Below are 14,972 nucleotides of genomic sequence, written 5' to 3' on the forward strand. Positions count from 1 at the left end.
CACTGGATGCACATCTCTTTAATCCATTAGTATTAAAAATTGAATTATTAATGGAATATGTAGTGATATACATAAAGGGTGGAAAAACTGAGTGCATAGTTGTAAGAATTTTTCCAAATTTTCAAGATTTAATCTATAAAGATTTTAAGAAAGTCGTCAATGCTGACTTCACAAAATGTTTAAATAGTCATAATAGAAGAAAACTGGTACTTCCTATCAATGATTGGCAGGGATCCGACTTAGAAAAAATATTGGGGGGCCCAAACCGGGGATCTTACTCCGGGAAAAATTATAAGTAGTGAGTTTTGAGTTTTTTAAGCATTTTAAAAGAGTCATATTATCAACATTAGAACCCTGATAACTCGAACCTTGATATCTGGACACTCCCAGGAAAATCGACAAGCCTGACATTTTTTCCTCACCCAGAAAAAATTTTTCCCCCTCAGGCCTCACATATAATTCTGAATATAGTCCCTCCTTTTTTTTCCAAAAATGCCCATGTTAAAAGAACAGAGGGGATTATATTCAAATGCATTTTTTAAATTTTTTCCCGAAACAGAAACCTCAAAATTTGGGGTTCACTATATTTGGAGAAATGCGTAATATGTACTATCATTATGAAGAAAATATCGGAGGATTTAAAAGATTACCAATAACCTGCATCCCTCTCATTTATGTTACTTCATTTCCTCAAGAGTATGAGGAGGTTAAAGCATGTACATGTTACTTGAAACAGCACAACCACCAGCAACAATCCTACCTGCTTGAATTTTAAGTTGGTGACATCAAATACTTTTGCTACTACACCTCCTGTTATATTAATCCACTACCAGATACCTTTAGAACTACATACCTATATCTATCTTCTAATGTGAATGGCAGGATGATAAATTATATAGATAACCTAGAACTATTTTTTTTCTATTTTTGCAGATGAATTTATCAAGAAAAGCACCTCCATGACATAACCTCTCCCAACTCATTACCCTTATGTGTCATCACTCTCCCCTCAACCTTAGCGATTAACATTCACACCACTTCTCCCTTCCAAATTACAACATATGTATACCTATCTTGGTTCCCTTCCCCACCACCATTTCTCCCCCCATTACCTCTTTCAGATCATTCAAAAGCAAGCCGTACTGTTTTGAGTTTTGTACCTGAAGATGACTTAAAGCCAAAACTTTCAGATTTAAATAAACAGTGGAAGCTCCTAAAGTACTTTCCCAATAGGTATAATTATGCATTCTTTCCATCACACGGTAGTTTCAAGTTTGGATTTCACGTTGGAATGTACCCTAAAATTATACATGTGAAGTACTCATTGTGAATGCATGATTGACTATGAGAAGGCATTCGCTGGAGTCAAATGGAATATCCAGTTAGATCTTTTGAGGGTGATCATACACTAGAAGGAGAGGGGATTTATAACACAGAGGGATATTCATCCACCAGAAAGAGAACCATGGGTGAGACCAAAGAGGCCATATAATAGGACGGATATTATGGCAGGAGTGGTGGTGTATTGAAGATAGGGAACAATCGAGCACTACGTGCCAGAGGAGGACCCCTCGATTGTAATGAGACCTAACGATTGATTACATGAGGAATAGAATGGACAGAAATAGCCCCTGATGATGATCCATAGGTAAGTAAATACAGTGGAACTTGGTTAGTACGTTCCTCCTTAGTACGTTTTCCTCCTTAGTACGGCGATTTCCCTCGGTCCCGGTACCATCCGAACAAAATACAGGTAAAAGAATTTGGTTAGTACGTTTGAAAAAATTGCGCTTTCCTGGTTAGTACGCTCAATTGCTTGCCGTGACGCAACCCGCAATTTGTTCTCTAGTGTCTTCTTAAGGGTCGCAAACGTCTGAATTCATGATTTAATTTATTATCATTAGTCATTAACATTCTTCCATTCATTCCACATCTCTTTCTTCTACCGCAATTTATCCAAATGCATTTCTGAATTCTTGTGACGTGATGAAAAATAAAATGCGGCCATTTTTCGGGAATGTCTGACTATGAAAAACTACAACCAATAAGAAGCCCCAATTTTCCCCACCCCGACCTCCTCACCGTCCGTTGCCTTTGGAGCGCTTGGGAGTGCCCACTGCTGCGCACAAAGTTCGTGAGTGGGCAATTGTTGCTATTGCACGAGTTATCATGATGAAGAAATGAGTCAGACAATTTCCACATTATCTAAAGCAGTACTGTTCCATAAACTCGACGTCGTGCGTAATTACTTGACTACTGTTGCGGGAGCAGACGATCCTCAGGATCTCCACGCGAAGCTTAGCTTAAACATAATTGATCTCGGAACGAAAGCAGACGACATTAGACAAATTTTGAAAGTAAATTTCAACTGTTTAATATAAAATTTTCTTGTAATTACGTCGTAATCTAATAATCTTGCGTGTCATCAGTCGATATATCGATCGATTTTACAATCGAAATGGTATCATTCCAGAAGCGAATGTCTACGGCTGTTGCCGTAATTTGAAAGTCAATATAATTTTGCCCAATTTTTATGATGTTTAAAAAACCAGTTGACTTACTCCGGGTTGTTGTTATATTCTCCGAGTACGCTGTGAGAAAGAAAAATGACTTGTCTGAGCTTCACTCGTCCTCGTTCTGTAAATATATATAGGATAAATCACGGGAGATAGACGCCGTAATCATGAAATCGTCTCCGGGATGTCCATGAAAAATTGTGATTTTTATTCACATGGTATTGTTTTTCATGGTAGCGCTCATTTTCTTGATTTTAAATGTGAAAAGAGTTCAGGAAGGCGATCCTATGAGAACTACCGATAGTAATTGTAATTATGACGACTTTTTCACTGATTGCAATAACCCCGACTGCTATTATTTACTTTCCTCGTTAGTACGTTTTCCTGGTTAGTACGTTCATTTTTCGTGGTCCCTTCAGAAACGTACTAACCAAGTTCCACTGTATTTAGGACATAGAGACAAGACAGTAAGAAGAGACCGGTGTGAGTTAATACCAGAATGTACGAATCATTTTGGTTGACTGGAATTGAACATGTACGAAAGCATGAACCAAATTAGAGCGGTTCCATGTTCTGTTCATGCTTTTGCATAATTTTGGGTACAGTGGCTGCCCTAGGAACTTGTTAAGGAAGGGGAAAATATGTAAAATTCTGGATATATTATAATCATAATGCTACATTAACCAAATGTTCTAAAATCCCAAACATCCAAAAGCTATTTTACTTAGTGTAAGATGGTACCAAAGGGGGAGGATTTAAAATCTTCACTCGATCCCCCCCTTGCCACCGCCACTGGTTGGGTGGTCAAACAGAGCATTTTCAGTCTTGTGTTCATGTATTTACAAATAAACTTGATTAGGTTAATGTACAAGGTAACCAGGTCTTAAGAGCAGAATCATAAATTTTGGCAGATTTCACTGCACTGGCATTCACTTCATGTCTGGTATTAGTCTTGAACTAAGGGGTGGCGAGCTTTTTGGTAATCAAGAGTCAAAGTTTAAGAAATAGCAGTATACTCACTCGATTTGCATATGCACCCTACTCATTGCCCTCAGTATCCTCCAAGTTCCATGTACCAAAATCAGCGTAGCTGCATATCAACTAAGTGTACCACTATGGGCAAGCATGCCATAGGTTCAGCACCTCTGGACTAGTCTTTTGAGGATGGAGTTTTCAAGATGGGATAGGAGGGAGGGAAATTCTGAATACCCAGCAGCATGAGAATGAATAAGGAAAAGGAGACCTGAAGGGAATAGTTTGGTTTCATACCCCATTTATCCCCTGTTTGGTGACTTGCTTGAGATTAGTATCAAGTAGAGTTGTGCTATTTTATAGGCATGTGCTCTCTTTTCTTTGCTTAGAGGTAATACTGTTATAAATTTTTCCTAACTACTACACCTCAGTTCATAATTGCATTTTTAGGGGCCTTTTTGCTGCCATAGGAACTAAAAGTACATACGTATGTAGAATAGCCATTCAACAGGAAAGGGTAAAAATGAATCACCAAATAATGCACTGTGATTGGTAAATTTAATAAATTAAAAAATAAAGTATTATTGAGGTTGAGAGCATTTTTAAATACCCACTAACATTTATGATTACATGGATGAGTCACATCAACGCTAATCACACATGGCTTCGTTAACACACTCCTGCCATTAGTACTAACAGCAACTCCGCTACTAACTCAGGTAAACCAGCTTTGAACAAATGGATTAGACATGTGTAGAAATGCATGGGTCTATGTGAAAAATGAAAAAGTGAAAGAAGTACAATTATTGCAGCCTTATGTGGTACAGCTACTGCTTCCTCCATAGCGTTTGGCTCTCATAGCACGCTGAGAGATACCCATCTTGAGACTACGCATTGCCATTGCTCGGTTGAAGTGGCGCTGGGTTTTTATCTCGGTAAAATCATCAAGGTTGCCATCTACTGATGACAGGATGACTAGTAATACTCCCAGGACCTTAAAAACAAAAAAAAAATGTAGTCAATTATTTGATGAATAAACAGAAAGAGAAACATGTTGAAGATGGAGCACTCTAATTCCACATAAATGCTAGACCATGGTTTTGTGGCAGTGCAGCATCTTCAGATGGGGCAGCAAAACCAAGGTCACATTGTATTGAAAAATTTGTTAGGAATAGCAGGGTTCTCTTTCCTCTTCTTCAAGATTGAAAAGTTCTACCAAACACCCTCCGGATATAAGCACTGAGTTTCTAAAAGAGAGTGCAATGTTGGTACTGCTGTGAGAAAAGATGAAATACATTTGAAACTTAAGCAGTGATAACCAGTTAATTTTTGGTAACAGTAGAGAAATATATAGGTAGCTTATTTCCCTTTGTAATGTAAAACTTCACAGGGATGTAATGAGGATAGGGTGGGGATGTCTGGAGGTTCAAACAAGAGGCACGGAAGCAGTCACCAAAAATGCTGTGGCTGCCTCTGTGAGTGTATGTGAAAGAGAGAGGGCATAAACCAAATGTTCCCTGTTCATGTATCTAGGGCGGGCTCCTGGGGTTACACTACTCAGGAACAGGAACCAAGTCTGAGATCTTTACGCCCATACTCCTCAGGAGGGGGGTGGAGAGGAAGAAAAAAGGGAATGGAAGCACCATCTCAACAGGAGCCCGACATCGCCTCCAGGGTAGGGATAGGGAAAAACCGGTTTGGAATGGAAGAATCCCAAGCCATCGTTAAGATAACGTGGTCAACCATTAGCAAAACCAAACCTTACTGTTCCCACGGAAACGGAAGAATATTCAATAATTAAGAATATGCCACAGATTTTTCTGTAGATACATGTTCCCTAAGGTATTTCATGAATACATATTTCCAAAGTCACAACAGCCTTGGAGACTGAATGATGGCAATCGGGGGTAAAATGAGGTGGCCACCCACCTGACGGCCCACCAAAGGCCCCATGCAGAGTACATATCATTTACTTGATGGAAACCCCTTTAGAGGGCCCTTACTGCTGCCATTCCCACATGGATATATAGGATGGAGTAGTTTAATGTGGTCAGGGCAGAGAGCAGAATGCTAGCTAGAAAAACAAATGCTGGGCATATGGCTTATCTTACTCTGGCTGTCTCCAAACACAAACTCAGACAGCCATAGGGCATGAACGGGGAGAGTTAAGATTTCGTGCTTGATTTCAGGCCTCACGTTAAAAACACTTCAGAAATACTACCCTTCTCCAAAATATGACCTCAGACCTTACTATGGATTACAAAGTAAATGATGAAACTCGAGGTATTTTATGCTACGGAAAACATAATTGAAAGCAAATAAAATTGCTTCCACATATATTTAAAAGATTCTATTCCAAGTAAAAATATACAGTTCAAATGAAAGAAGTGAAGTTGATAGGTACCATTCGGAAAGAAATCATGACTTTAAAAAGATGAAGAAATTCATAGAAATTCATAATACTATGTCTTTGGAATAACATAAAATCTTACCAAGCACACTATTATGAGAAGAGTGTATATATGTATGGTATTATCAGGTACAGACTCCATATCCCTCAGGGCTATCATCGCTGGCTCGAACTCCGGCTTAAGCTCTAAAGCATGCCGCAAATGGCGAGCCGCCTCTGGATAATGCCCATAGGCCTAGGAGAAAAGGGTGATGGTATTAAGCACACATAATAATAAATACCACTAAATAACAGAAATACAAAGCATAGAGGAGAATAAGAACTGTGAGGGGGAGAAACTTAATTGCTAGTTATTTCAGGAAAATGCAACTGACAAAATTGCACAGTATTTTTTAGCAACAAATGATGATTAATACATAATTAAGGATGGGTTAGTTATAATATTTTGTTGATTCAAATTCCAGATCAGTTGCATGGGTTTCCATCAGTTCTAGTTCTTAATCAAGTGCCTAATATCCATTTTAGACTTATCAAGAACTATTAACATATCCATTGGCATTACTACGGGAGGAGCAGAGTCAGCATCTTCATTATTTTCCAACAAGTATATTTTGCAGTTCTATAAGAAGTATGTATTAACAAATGTGTCACTTTAAAATTTTTACGTTAATTTTTTACGAAGTTACCTGCAATTGGAAAGAAATTCACTTTGCTAGGGCATAACATTAAGAAACCTACGTTCAGTCAAAATACTCCATTATAAAGTTATGCAATTTAAGCATGAATTCTCACTCTATTGCTTTTAACACTTTGCGTACGGATGGCAAGAATTCTCGTCATTTTTTTCCAGAACGTTCCGGACGGATGACGAAGATTCTCGTCATTTAGGCGCATCAACCTAAACAATTTTAAAGTGTACATACAATACGTATTCGTTAGTACATTTTCAGTTGTTGTTCGTCATTCATAATGAATTGATACATCATAACGTTTGATTGGGTAAAGTTATATTCTAAACATTAGCTTTTTAACCATGTTTAAACCAAAGGCATTACGCCCTAATAGGCACATATTTCCAGAATCGGCATTCCAAGGAATTTAAATACCCCGGTACGCAACGTGTTAAATCACACATGTAGACTAAGAGGTACCCACATTTTAACATAGGCTTTTGCAGCGAGAATCATCAGTATCGCAGGCTTCTGGGTGCAGCTGGACATTACGCTTTGTCAAGCCAGCTTTCACAGCCTTTGGAGGTCACATCATCCGGCAGTGAATGATTCATCACCTTATGACACTCCCTTGACAAAGCATAATACTCAGCAGCACTAAAAGCCTCCGACACTAATAAAACTTCGTCATTGATCAAAATATTATTGAAAATGCTGACATATATACCAAAATAATGAAAAAAGAAAGAAATTAAAAAATTGCACTATATATTTTCGGAAGTTGCAAAAAAAGAACATATCTCAGAGTAATCATAACGAAAGCTAAATACAAAAAATTTTGCATTCACAGCAGCGGGAATGTACTAGTATCTCTCATTATATTATTTTAGCACAAACTAATACCAGATACATCATCTCTGAAAATAAGGAAAGTGCTAAACCATAGCCAACCTGGCCCCTGCAGGATTCCTTTCCCTTCAAATACCATAGGGTGGTTATCTATTCCGAACTTATTAGACCACACTGCTGATCATTCATCCTTTTTCTACCACTCCTCCCATCTGACTCACGGCAGAGGTGTGCCTCCCTCTAAAAGTTTCCCTCCCTTTCACTACTGGGCGATCTACAGATTAAGAGATCATGAGCTTTTTAAAGGATTAGACGACATTTTGTTTATCCTTTACTTCAACTTGTGTCATGGAGATTGCATTGATAAAATTATGCAAACGCCCCTAAAAAAGATTCATAAATGACACGAGTTTTGAGAAATCATCGTATCTTTACCTTGGTCCCATGTCAATAAATATTTTTCAGTGAAATTTGCATAATTTTTATCACTCCCACTATGAAAAAATTTCACAAAATTTCCCATGATGTTTTCATTTCCATAACAACACTGAAAAAAATGGAAAAGTGTGGGAAGTTTTCCAAGAGAGATGTTGCAAAGTTCATTTGAAGAAATTAATCCACAACTGAACTCTAAACAAATTTAAAATCACCTCCTATGAAAAACACCTCTCTTTGAAGAAGATATAATTTCTCTCTTTGTTCCTACGAATTCATGGAGTCTATCACAGGTAAAGCGATGAAAGAAATGGCATCATAAAAATTGCATATCCACAGCAGGATGAATTACAGCATCATTCATTGAGGAAATTCTTCTACATTTGAAGGAATTTCAAGTTATAGAAAAAGGATATATGTAATCAGTATAATATGTTAGGCAAAAATAAAGACTGACGCTGAGATCTAGTCAAAAAACTAAATACTAAGCCCGTAGTTAATATTTTTATGAAAGGGAGCATTGCCCAGTAGCATCACAACCTTCCTCTTTGCTTTCTTCTTTTTCCTACTAAAACACTGGAGTCAATTTTCAAAAATATGCCATCCAAGCTTTCTTATTTGCCTCTCATGAAATTCCAGTAAACGTGGGACTGGTGGCTGTTGAAGGGGGTGACTTCTGAAAAAAGGGGAAATTACTCTGCATGTAAGTGAAATACAATGTGTTCCACAGAAAAGTGGCCAGTAGAGAAATTGGCAGCTGAATGGATATGGCTCCAGAAGTAGATTACACTGTATAAAGACTATCAACTCATTACGCATTTTCAGACTTCAGAAAAAGGCTGTTAGAATAATAGCCCAGAAACCATCCAGATACTCATGCAGACCCTTATTCAAGGAGGTAGGCCTTCTGCCACTGCCTTGCATTTATATTATGATTACTGTGTTGTACATCAAATCTAATATCATAAGCTTTCCCCTTAATAGTGACCATCACTCCCATCACACAAGATGCAAGCATGACATACATTACACTACTACAAGGACAAACTAAAACAAACTGGGCCCGAGGGAAATGGGGGTACGACTTTATAATAAACTCCCTGGTGATGTAAAAAATATTAAAAAATATAATGCTTTTAAAATACAACTAAAAAGGTTCCTTCTTTAAGGATCATATTACCCTTTGGAGGAATATTTACATGAGTTAAGGGCTTGATGGAATGTCATACAATGTGATTATTTTTTCCTTTTCTTTGATATGAGTGATTATTATATGTGATATATGTACACTGATTTTATGCTTGTGAAGTAACTTATGTTTTTGATGGACGTGCCGTATACCTGTGCAAATGTACCTTGGTCTTTCGGGCAAATAAAACATATTATTATTATTATTAATGAAAACCCAGAAAAAAGTTTACTTTCACCTGTAAAGTTTATGGAATCCAAATCTTTGACTAAAATGGGCAGCTTGGTGCATAAAATACCATTCTGTATTTATTAATATGCATATGGATCAGTTCAATCATCAAGCAAGAGTACTGATGAATATAAATATGACTATCTTAACTACATCTATCTTAGCTATAGCTATGCTTTCCAAATTATATTTGTTTAGCAAAGATGACACGCCAGTTGAGCGCTGGCAAAAAACTGTTGCACTACTGAAAAATGTATTCAATAACTAATCCACAATCTATGAAGCCTAATTATTCTTGGAAAACCCCTATATTATTTTACATATGCGTTCAAATTAATAAATAATTATGGGTCATGTTAAATAAAAACTTTTGGGTTATGCTGCCGCGCCAATTTTTGGTTGGCCCAAACGTTTCCCAACCAAAGCTGGTTGCTTTCTCAAGGGATTCTGATGAGGTGGGAATTTATATCCAGGTACATATATAAGTATTCGGATTAGTAGGTTGCTATTATGTAGTTTTTCCGGATTACGGGTTGTTAAATCGCACTTGTCGACCTGTAATCTGGAAAAACTATCAACAACCTACTCCTACAACCTCCCGCTCCCCTCCCTCCCCTCCTGACATGGATACCTACACATATGGATATAAATTCTCACCTCATAAGAATCCCTTGAGAAAGCGACCAGCATCAGTCGGGAAATGTTGGGGCCACCCAAAAATTGACGTGGCGATATAGCCCAAAAGTTTTTATCTAACATGACAAGAGCCAGCGAAAGTTTTAATGAAGAGTAACTATGGAGCTTTAATTGAGATTCTGGGAATGAAACTCAAGAGTTGTTGTTGTAACCTCTCTTGATTCATTTGTTTTTGCAAACATGATGTTGATTTTGCTGTCATTCAAAAAAGTTCAAGCTGCAAGTTCAAGGTGGGTAGCTGTGAGTCCAAGATATCCTGATAAAGATGACCCTGAGAAAGAAGAGTGGATGACAGTGCCAATGCAATGACAACGCATTGAATTACATATATCATTCAGCAGGTGGAGGATCTGAATTTTTACAGTATTGATCAGTGTTTAACTGCAAAGGAAGCACGTAAAAAACTAAAGGTTATTCACACCAAAATCAACATGATTCAGTTTGTGGATATTCTTGAAGAGCCTAATTTTCACCAACAAGACTGATGCAATACCTATGAGAGATAACATTGGTAGGGCGACAGGAATGAAGAAGGAGACAGAATCATTGATCGCAAAGATTACCAATAGCATTGATACCGTGACAGTGGCATACATGATCAGAGGTTTAAAAGATAATCCCAAATATTACCATCTTAATAATTGTTCAGGGGTAGCTGGCAAATGATGTAAATAACATCCACTTGTTTTTTAGAACAGGCAGGAAAGATAAGAAAGAATGAAAAAGAAAGCTTCTGAGCCTAAAAATGATGTTTTCAGTCAATGAACTTCATCTACGTGATTGGGCTACAGACATTTAAGAGCAAGAGAGTTGATGCATGAAGAAAATGGGGTTGACAGCCAAAAATTGTTTAGTATAAAATTCAAAATATAAGGTATAGAAAAGGTACGAAATGTATCTGTGAAAATAGTAAGACTTTCAGAGTAAGAAAAAAATAATGTGAGACTGTGGGGATGTTGGAGAAGAAGGTCCAGTCAATTAAAAGTAAGAAGAGCAACGGCTAATATTAGAATGAAAGTGTCAATTGGCTCTAGAGCTAGCTATAATCATACTGGTCAAAGAGAGATTTTGATGGCAGTGCATTAGGGGCAGTATTAACAGCTGATGGAACCATGAGTTCAGCATTAGGGGTGGGGAGGGCCATCATGTAACAGAGGAAAGACTGCAGTGACAGTAATTACAACCTAGTACAATTAATTATTTTTCTCTTGATAAGAATGGCAACTTGATGTTAGATAGGTGATTAGATGTGAGGAGTTTTTTAAAAAAAGCTTTGAAAATAAAAAAATGGAAAACAATTGTAAGTACAACTGTAGGAAATAGGCTCACTTAAAGCAATTACCACAAGTATATATGTAGGAAGAGGACCATATAAAGATTGCCAAACTTGCTCAGTAGGTGAATGCGCATAACAATAATTACATATTTTTGATTGAAATTCAGGGAGTTAAATTCAATGGTTGTTGAGGCAGATTATTTTTTACAGCAATGCACCTGACCACATACAACAGCAGTTCTATTTCAATTTTACAAGCATAAAGTAGGTAATTATTTATCAATAAGAAAGTATAGGAAGAAACCCTGAATGAAGGATTGAAATATGGTGGCACTATGGCAAGTAAAGGAAATGAAAATGGAAAATATAACCTGACAATAAGCCATTTTTCACAGGATTTTTTGAAAATGAAATTAGTCAAACCTCACTTAAGCACCATCATTTATAGAGATGACTGTGACAGGGTGGTTAAAAAACCTAGCAAAAAAATGCAAGTGTTAGATTAAAAATTGAAGCATGCTCTAAATGAAGCACAATTTTGTTAAACTTGCTAAAGCAAGTTTCATCTGGAAGGGTAATATACTTTGGGGGAATTAAACTCATATCCAAATATATTTGAGGGTGAGGAGGGTTGGCTAAAGTGAGGATGAGTGGTGATAATGTTAATCAGCAAGTGACTTTCCCATTATCAGTCCGATGACAACTGGCATTGCATTAAGTCCTCGGTAATTCAGTCCTTCCATGACTTTAGTTGTATCGACTTTAAGAGTCTAATAGCTGTGTAGTCAACCATAAAATTTCCGACCTTATCTGTTTATCCAATGAAAACCCACTGGGCAGGGATGCCTCATACCAACTATTACCAACTTTTCCCCTGAACGATGGACTAAATAAATGCTATGCATTATTTTGTTTGAGCACTTCCTTTCCATATGCAAGAGCATTTAACAGCTGGTATCCTAAAATACTCCACCACACTTCCATTGAGGCAGCTAAAGGGATAGTATGAAGATGTAGACAAACAAACCCATTTCAGCAGTAAGGTGAACCCTTTTCTGAGCCAGAGAATGAGAATTAGCCTTAATTTTCTCCAAACAAGGAAGGTCATATATTTTAGTACCAGTCCTAGGATACCCGAGGTTCAAGTCCTTCCTTAATAAAATAAATGCTATAATGGACATTTGGTAATGCCAAGTTTGCTACGTCTTGTACTCTCCGTACATGCTCTCTTCCCCCCATATTAAGTGGAGCCCACTACCAGCATCCAGGATGAAAATAACAGCAATTTCTCCCTCATTTGCTTTAGCCCCATCCCCCAACCCACAAAGATATTTGGAACAGAGTAGAGAACACTTTAAATTCCCTGGCTGTAACCTTACTTAAGAGAGTTCACGGCCAATAATTAAGAAATACACTTTTAAAAATTACTCATCCACATACACACAACCAATCTTACATATTAACTTAGTTGTCACCTATTTAAATGACCTTAATGAGTTATAAGATGGGATATCTAATGCCTTTGCCTGTATTTTGTTTCTTGTTATATATTTTTATTATCTTGTTATTGCGCCACTGCAAATTGGCAATAATTGCTGTATGTGGGCTTTTGAAATAAATAAATAAATAAATAAATAAATAAATAAAGCATTCTCTGCCACCTACTTGTGCCACTATTTGATGACCTTAAATATTATTATGTATTAAAAATATTTTCATAGTCTCCTATTTTTCTGTTTCACAAGGTATTTTGGCAAACACCATTGTAGGAAAATCTTATTCTCTTAACAAAATGCTGCTGTTGTAACAGTTTGCTGTCGCCAGCCAGTTAGATTTTATTATTTGGCAGCCCCACCACAGGTATTTTTTAATTTCACTGGGGTGCCGATATTCCACTTTCAATTTATTATTACTAAGTCGATGCTATTATTACTAAGTCGAACTTTTTGACAGTGAAATAATAAAACTTAAACCTTCATAACTTGAGGAAAACCTATTTTCCAATAGCAGACGGCTACAAAGAGATGGTAAGACCTAAAGATTCACAATCTGAGTTCACCAGCATTGCATATAATGATGGCATGATGTCATATGATGGATTTTAAAAACATATTTGGCACCCTGAATAGAATATTAGCAAGAAATATTTTAAGCAAAAGACGATAGCAGAATAAGACCATGACAACATCAAGAATAATAATTTACTTGACAAAGAACAAACCAATTGGTTCAATAGCATGCGTTTGGCCCGTGGGATACTAGAGTTATGAAGGGACAGCAAACACACCTAATGCAGCATAAGGCTCAAATTCACATCAAGTGTCAATAAATTTTCAAGACACGACCTATGACGCTGTAACTTTTAGAGACATGAATCATTGAATAAATTTAACGCCAGCTAATATTCAACCAAAGGGAAAGAATGTACAACCATAATAATGTACTGCACATAGTAATAATAAAACATTTGATGTAGGTACCTTTAATATTTCACCAAGGGTGAAGTACTGCTGCCAAGCATTTTTTTCCGGCGGCCGGACTTCTAGTGACCTTCTTGTGAGATAAATAGCGTCGTCTAAGTATTGTAAATTGAAAAGAACTCTTGCCAAATTCAGAAGAACCTGCAAAAAGCAAGTGCAGTCAGAAACGAGGCGTAATTTAAGAGAAAAATCCACAGATTATGCTACTTACTTCAGCATTATTCGGAGAAACTGCCAGAGCACGCCTAAAGCACTCGATTGACTTCTGAGCATCACCTTTAACTCTCCAAAAATTACCAATTTGATTGTAAAGTTGCACCGACTTCGGCTTCTGCAAATATACACAACAGTGAGTCTATGACAAAAGATAACTCAGTTAAACATGGCAATGACGGATTAGCCGATTAAGTACCTCTTTTTTGGCTTTTTTAAGTTTTCTCTCCAATGCATTAATATCAAATTCAATGTTTTTCGAGCTCCGCTTCCTAAATATTAACGACACTTGCGGCTCCGGCGCATGAGGATGGTTATGTCTATTCGCTACACCAACCAAATGGTCGTAGTATGTAAAATTTGCACTTTTTCCGCAATCCAAATACTCTTCACCTTCACTTTCTTCGACACTTGAACTAGAATTATTACTTTCCTTGACTGTTGTATTTTCTACCTTACTCTCCGGTTCACTCGCATTTTCAACTCTGAAAAGACGAGAAAGTAGAAAATTTCACGTTCCATAGCAGTAAAAATTGAATTTAAGTCACAAGCTTATATATAAAGACATTTTTATACAGGGTGCAATGACCACCATACCGATCATATGCCTTGGGGCTCACGGACTGACAATCAGTGCAGTAATATTCCACGCTCCTTTTCGTCCATGCTGTCCCAAAATGTACAGTCGAGGTGATAATATTAAAGATCGGATCATCATCGATGGTAGGCTGTTCGTCATTAATTCCTGGCAAGGTGACAATCTTTGGAAATTGACTAGCTTCCACAATTTTCCCCTCCTCAGGATTTAATTTCCAATATGTAGAGGTTCTTGAGTTACTTTGAAGTATATGGAAAGATAATATGTAAAGTGCCATGTACGTTATACACGGCACATCGCCCAACATGATGAAAAGTGCCGCCTTAAACGGTCTGCAATCTCAAAATGATTGCCCTCTCCTGCAAATCGAACCACAAACAAAACATTGAAATCCTGCCAGTGGATGGAGGAACAAGAGGAACGCTGTGCCGGTCCA

The 14,972-nt window shown here is 37.3% G+C and overlaps 1 protein-coding gene across 1 annotated transcript; it reads right to left on the reverse strand.

Moving 5' to 3' along the window:
• Positions 1-4,027: 4,027 nt before the first annotated feature.
• On the reverse strand, positions 4,028-14,930 carry LOC124159443 (tetratricopeptide repeat protein 17-like). The gene is made up of 6 exons (XM_046535253.1): positions 14,536-14,930; positions 14,138-14,423; positions 13,937-14,056; positions 13,726-13,866; positions 5,981-6,133; positions 4,028-4,482 (listed from the first exon to the last, which is right to left on the reverse strand). The coding sequence occupies exons 1-6, from the start codon at positions 14,841-14,843 to the stop codon at positions 4,303-4,305; spliced, it is 1,188 nt and encodes a 395-aa protein (XP_046391209.1). The 5' UTR covers positions 14,844-14,930; the 3' UTR covers positions 4,028-4,302.
• Positions 14,931-14,972: the final 42 nt, after the last annotated feature.

This window comes from Ischnura elegans, chromosome 5, assembly GCF_921293095.1.
Source record: "Ischnura elegans chromosome 5, ioIscEleg1.1, whole genome shotgun sequence".
NCBI classification, from domain to species: Eukaryota; Metazoa; Arthropoda; class Insecta; order Odonata; family Coenagrionidae; genus Ischnura; species Ischnura elegans.